A 6,887-nucleotide genomic window follows, 5' to 3' on the forward strand; every position below is an offset into this window, starting at 1 on the left:
AATGATGGAGTATGGAGGGACAGGGCACTGCAGGGAACAGTAAGAGCTAAGTCTTAATAATTCGTACTTTTATAAATGGGAAAGCAAAAGCTATCAAAAGATAAAATCCAGTAATGTCAACAGAAGGATATTATGTAGAAAAAGGGTGGGAAATAACAAAATAAACAGATAAAAATGTTTAAAAAGTAGTTCATTTGGTATAGAAAATAGGAATAGGTGATGTGGTAAAGGATTGGTTTTCATTGTAAATACTGTTTTGGCTTTTAAAATGTGTACATGTAGTATAATACTTTGATTTAAAAATATTGAGGAAAAACTCAAAGAACTGAAAAGTTGGAGAAACAAGCACTCCAAAGTAGGAAGAACCAGGTGTGTTAATCTCTAGTAAAAATATTTTGCAAGTACGTGCATTGCCTCTCTATTGTTATTCAATATAGACCAACCGCCTATACTATCTTTCTCATTTTTATTGGTAAATACTTAAGTAATTGAAATTATTAAAATGCTACATTACATAAAGTAATTTCAGACTGACATGCCCATATGTTATTTTCTGACTAAGGGGTGAAGTAAGAAAAATGCACTTACCTAAATTAGTGAGGAGGTAAGCAATTTTTTCATAAGCCTGCAATAAAAGAAAATAAACAGTGAACATTATTCTTCTCTTTTGTAAAAGGCTGGTATTGACATTATTTGAAGAAACATCTATACTGTTTACAAAATGTCCCGGTTAAATTTTACATTAAATAGAAACATTTATTGAAACTTAGTATGTAATGTTTTAAACATTCATACATAAATGAAATTATAATATAAATGTGTATGTAAATATGTGTGCATATACATGTGTGTGTAGGTACACCTGTAATCTGTAATAACGAGTCTTTTGTGGTAGCTATTTTTATTTTCATTTTGTGAATCAAGAAATGAGAAAACATCCCTAAAAGTCTTTCAGCTAATCAGTGGCTGAGCTGGGATTTAAGCTCAAAATTATAGAGTTTTTTTACTACACTGGAAGGCGAAGTGAAAGTTTGAATTTTGTACTACTGATAAAGAAATTTCTAAACTATGACAAAAGACTGTACACATTTGTATTTGTAAAGAACAAAATTGTTTTTGTATTATTTAAAACAGACTCAAAAGTCAAATCCGTTGAATCTGTAAGATTTTTCTGATAACATTTTTCCTCTTCTGCCATCTTTTCCCTTCTCCTATATATACTCTGACCAACTTTACATAGACTCAAGGAAAGGGCATATATTTTACAATATTCCAAGTAAATATTCCAATAAATATAGTTGGGAAACTATATTCACTGTAGACAGAAGTGCTTGTGGATATATGTATGTGCATGTGAATATTACCTCATAACCACGTAGTTCAATATTGTTTAGATTATCATTTCCAGTAACTGTCTGTTGGCACAAAAAATTAAAAGGTATGCACCTGGACATATTAAAAGTTGTTCACCTTCTCTGACAGTTCTTTCAATAAAACTATTGTGATTATTCCTCTTAGCTGTGATTCAAATCTGCCCCTTCCTAAGATTGAATGTGTTAGCTAGAGACAAAAAGATTACACTGAGTACAATACTCTCATTCTATTCCTAGTATAGGTTATTTTTGTCTTTGTTTAACTACACACAAACCATAATTTTCAAATTTTAGGATAAGATTACTGTGAATTATGAACACCAAGTTATTCCTACTATAATAGGTTCTTTCTTCATGTCCTATTTATTAAGTGAGATAATCAGAGCAGGGTCTCCAAGGAGTACAATGAGATAGACTCGATCATCCAAACAATGGTACTTGAGCACCCAGTGTGCCTCTTGCACTGAGTTGAGGCCCTTTGTGGGACTTGAAAGTTAGTTCTAGTTAAATAATTGCCATTTGGCTTGTGCCAAATAGTGCTTTACATATATTATTATTCCTTAACAACAATTTTATTAAGTATAGTTATAATGATCCCCAGTTTACAGAAGAGGAAACTAAGGCGTAGAATGTCAGGCACCTTAGTAGTGAGACAACACTACTAAGCAAGTAGCAAAGTCAGGATTGACTGTCATGGCTGTCTTGCACCATCTATATCGTGCCTTGTCAGATAAACTATTCCATTTTAAACTATTTTTTTCCAGACAAGGTCTCACTCTAACACCCAGACTGGAGTGCAACGACATGATCACAACTCACTGCATCCTCAACTTTCCGGGCTCAGGTGATCCTCCCACCTCAGCTTCCCAAGTAGCTGTAACCACAGGCACATACCACCATGCCTGGCTCATTTTTTTTTTGGAGGGCATTTGGGCATATTGCCCAGGCTGGTCTTGAATTCCTGGGCTCAAGTGATTCACCCACTCCAGCCTTCCAGAATGCCAGGATTACAGACATAAGTCACCACGCCCTGCCCCATTTAAAATTTTTGTCTTAATGTCTAGCACATTGAGCCACTCTGCAAGCTTAGGATAGAAATATCTGCAACTGATGCACTAGGGGGTTACAATGACATTGGGAGGAAAGTTATACATCACAAAAGATGCCATAATACTGTTGGAAGACTTTCTGGGGTATTTGAAAACCCAAATCATCTAAGGCCCAAATGCTGCGGCTGACTGGCAACATCACTGATGAGCTAGAAAATCAGTTCAAGCAAGAGTGAGTTATTAAATCTCAAACTATAAACTATAAAAATAAATTATTATTTAATATATATCGAACTGTATGGTATATAGCAGTAATCACTTTGGCAGTACATAAAGCTCTGTGTGTGTGTGTGTGCGTGTGTGTGTGTGCGTGTGTGTGTGTGTATGTATATGTGTGTGTGATTGTGTAAAGTTTAATGAGTATGTGCTTGTAGGGGAAAAGGATAAAGGGGTTCAGGGATAACTATTCCAGGCCCTACCTGATACACACACACATATACACATATGATAACATGTTGGAGAACGTGTACTTTAAAAAAATCACTCACTAATGCATTTAGTAAGCTGAAATTCTCTTATTCATATACATTAATTAGGTTAATACATTCATTATAAATTTCTAGTGCATCAGGTAGTGTTTTAGAAACCAAACAACATGAATCAAAAAGACACAGTCTCTACTTTCATGGAACTTAAACCTCAGTGGGTAGAGATAAATGGCAAATAAATATGTAATTGGTCAGGAGGTGAAAAGTGCTAAGAGGAAAAATAAAGAAGGCTGAGCAGAGAGAGGGCTTTGGTAGACACAGAGCATTATTTTGTAGAGTGGTCAGAAAAGCCTCTTCAAGAGGGTAGCATCTGAGCAGAGAAGTACATGAAATAAGGTAGGGAACCAAGCCGAAATCTCAGATAAGTACCTTTGGGACACAGAAACAGGAATTCCAGTGCCCTGAGATGGCACGGACTTCATGTATTTCACGAAGGGTAAGGAAGTTGGAGAGAAAAGAGTGGCAGCAATAAGACAGTGAAGTAGTAAGAGATGAGTCATAGCTCAGAGGGAAACACTTTTTCAGTGCACAGTGGGCCATGGTGAGGATTTGAAAATTCATTCTTAGCTAAGACATCATCTTCCCAGTAATGCTTTGTTTGGGGTGTTATGCAAAAACCAGTTTGGGGAAAAAAAGAATAGGAAAGATAGGAAAAGGACATGGATATTGTGAGAGGCCATACTGTGCAGTTCTACATGGGTGTTAGAACTTTTGCTCTTTTAGTCAGAGCTCCACAATTCAGCCTTCACTGTGAAAATGAACTCCAACCTTTTGCAGAATTGAAAAGAGCCTGCCCCTTTCCAGTAATCTGCTTGCCTGAATTTCTAGAAACTATGGACATAGACATGAACAAAGTGAACAAATACATTTATTAAAAATCCAGTCCTCTGATGAGTTGAGTCACTTGATGTTATCTCTTTTCTTGGTTAAGATGCATCGTCCAACCCTTTGATCCACTCTATTCCATAATAGCCTATTTGCATTGTCATTGGTAACCAGTGGTAACCAGGTATTAAGGAAAGTTAGTTAGGTGTGTTTTGAGGCCTTCAGTGATTAGGTCGATGAAAGAAGTATAGGCATGTATGCTCTGCACTCTAGAGATGGAAATGGATCACCAGTGGAGTAAAGTCCAGAACCTACATGGAGTACTTACATTAGCCAAATGGAGTTAGAATTTTTTTCTTTTTTAATTATAGTGTGCTCTCTGTATAGTATATAGATTTTAAAACAAGAGGAGGAAAGCCAAAAGGAGTCCATTCTTTCATCAAAACATTTCGTAATTAGAATTAATTTTAATTTTAATTTTAGTTTAATTTTAATAAAATTTAACTTCATCTTTAGAAAATTTAATTTTAATAACATTTTAACTTTTGTTAAAGTAATTTTACCATGCTGAAATGATTTAATTAGCTTAATTCTAGATTTCTCAAAGTCTAGGAGTACTTCTTTTCTAATATTTCTATATATTTCTTAAAACTTACCCTTTAATCATGAGGCCAGGCAGCTGTCATGCTGCTGTAACATGACAAAATTAGTTAAAGTTGGATTGTCAAGCAATAAGAATATACATTTTGGGAATAATTTTGCATATTTAATTCTCATTAAAATATTTTTAGGAACATCTCCTGATATAATAGTACCATGCTACAAAGGCACCTTCAAGTAGCATATCACTTTCTGAGGGTAGCAAAATAAAGAAGAAAAGTGGTGGGCTTAGGAAAGAGCAATTCTCCATTTCATATTGTATCCTTGTAGCTGTTTAGCTATATGAATGATAAAGGGATGTTAAAAATAATACATTGACATTTTAATTAGTGTTAAATTGAACTATTTGTAATTTAATTCTGATGGATGCGACTTCTGATCTTGGTTGTGCATCAAAATTACCTTAGATCTCTTAAATTAATGATTTTCTAATGCTATTTGAGGGGCTGGCTGGATCAGAATTACCAGAGTATTTCTGAATTTGTTTTAAATATAGATTTCTTAGCCCAACAAAAGAGATTCTGAACAGGACTCAAGAATCTGTAGTTTTTCCGCCCGGTGCAGTGACTCCTGCCTGTATTCCCAACACTTTGGAAGGCCGAGGCGAATGGATCTCTTGAGGTCAGGCATTTTAGACCAGCCTGGCCAAAATGGTAAAATCCCCATCTCTACTAAAAATACAAAAATCAGCCAGCTGCAGTGATGCACGCCCAGCTACTTAGGAGGCTGAGAAACGAGAATCGCTTGAACAAGGGGGGCAGAGGTTGCTGTGAGCTGAGATAGTGCCTCTCTACTCCAGTCTGAGGGACAGAGCCAGGCTCCATCTAAAATATATATATATATATATATATAAATATAAATAAACAAATCTGTAATTTTTCGAAAGTACTCCAGGTGATTTGAATAGAAAATACTATTCTTTTCTGGGCACGATGGCTCATGCCTGTAATCCATGCCAACATAAAACACAAAAAAGTATTAGCTGGGCATGGTGCATGGTTAGATTAGAAGAATTAATATTGTTAAAGTGTTCACACTAACCAAAGCATAATACAGATTTATGCAATTTCTATCAAAAGACCAATTACATTCTTCACAGAAATAGATAAAACAATCCTAAAATTTATGCTGAACCAAAAACAATCCTGGATAGCCAAAGTAAAAAAGCATGGAGGTACTCACTACTTAATTTAAAAGGCTACAACAAAGCTATGGTAATCAAAACAGCATTATAATGGCATAAAAACGAATAGACCAGTGGAACAGAATAGATAACCCAGAAATAAATTCATACACCCACAGCCAACTGATTTTCTGCAAAGGGCTCAAGAATGCACATTGGAGAAATGGCAATCTTTTTAATTAACAGTGGTGGGAAATTTGAATACCTATATTCCCCCCCACCCCCACCGCAAAACAAAACAAAACAAAACAAAACAAAACAAAACAAAACAAAAACAAAACAAAACAAAACCTCTGTATCTCATTACATACAAAAATCAACTCAATTGTAATTAAAGATTCATATGTAAAACCTAAAACTATGAATCTACTAGAAGAAAATGCAGGGGAAATGCTGTATGACATTAGGCTGGGCAAGGATGTTTTTTAAAAAGACTGCAAAAACATAGGAAACAAAACCAAAACTAGATAAATGAGACTACATCAAATTAAAAAGCTTTTACACAGCAAAGAAAACAACAGCATAAATAGCCTACTAAATGGGAGGAAATATTTGCAACCATGCATCTGACCAGGGGTTTATATACACAATACATAGGGACTTAAATAACACCAAAACAACAACAACAACAACAACAAAAACAACAACAACAACAAAAAACCTGACTAGAAAATTAAAAAAAAAAAAAAAAAGGATGTTGAATATTGGCCCCCACTCTCTTCTGGCTTGTAGAGTTTCTGCCAAGAGATCTACTGTGAGTCTGACTGGCTTCCCTTTGTGGGTGGGTGACCTGACCTTTCTCTCTGGCTGCCCTTAGTATTTTCTCCTTCATTTCAACCCTGGTGAATCTGACGATTATGTGCCTTGGGGTTGCTCTTCTTGAGGAATATCTTGGTGGAGTTCTCTGTATTTCTTGAATTTAAATGTTGGACTGCCTTGCTGTGCTTGGGAAGTTCTCCTGGACACTATCCTGGAGCATGTTTTCCAGCTTGGATTCATTCTCCCCATCAAATTCAGGTACACCAATCAAGCATAGATTAGGTCTTTTCATATAATCCCATATGTCTTGGAGGCTTTATTTCTTTTCACTCTTTTTTCTCTTGTCTTGCCTTCTCTTTTTATTTTATTGAGTTTATCTTCAATCTCTGATATCCATTCGGCTATTAGCATTTGTGTTTGCTTCACATAGTTCCCATGCTGTGTTTTGGACTCCATGAAGTCGTTTATGTTCTTCTCTAAGCTGGTGATT

At 35.4% G+C, this 6,887-nt stretch overlaps 1 protein-coding gene across 2 annotated transcripts in view; it reads right to left on the reverse strand.

Annotated features, from left to right (window-relative positions):
• ANO3 (anoctamin 3) overlaps positions 1–6,887 on the reverse strand; it is a 281,024-nt gene that overhangs the window by 28,751 nt on the left and 245,386 nt on the right. For both annotated transcript variants that reach the window (XM_017538733.2, XM_037742087.1), the window contains one exon: positions 589–625. In XM_017538733.2, the coding sequence (XP_017394222.1) occupies positions 589–625 (37 nt within the window). The remainder of the gene's footprint in view (positions 1–588; positions 626–6,887) is intronic.

The sequence above is a fragment of the Cebus imitator genome, unplaced genomic scaffold, assembly GCF_001604975.1.
Source record: "Cebus imitator isolate Cc_AM_T3 unplaced genomic scaffold, Cebus_imitator-1.0 Scaffold113, whole genome shotgun sequence".
Taxonomy (NCBI): Eukaryota; Metazoa; Chordata; class Mammalia; order Primates; family Cebidae; genus Cebus; species Cebus imitator.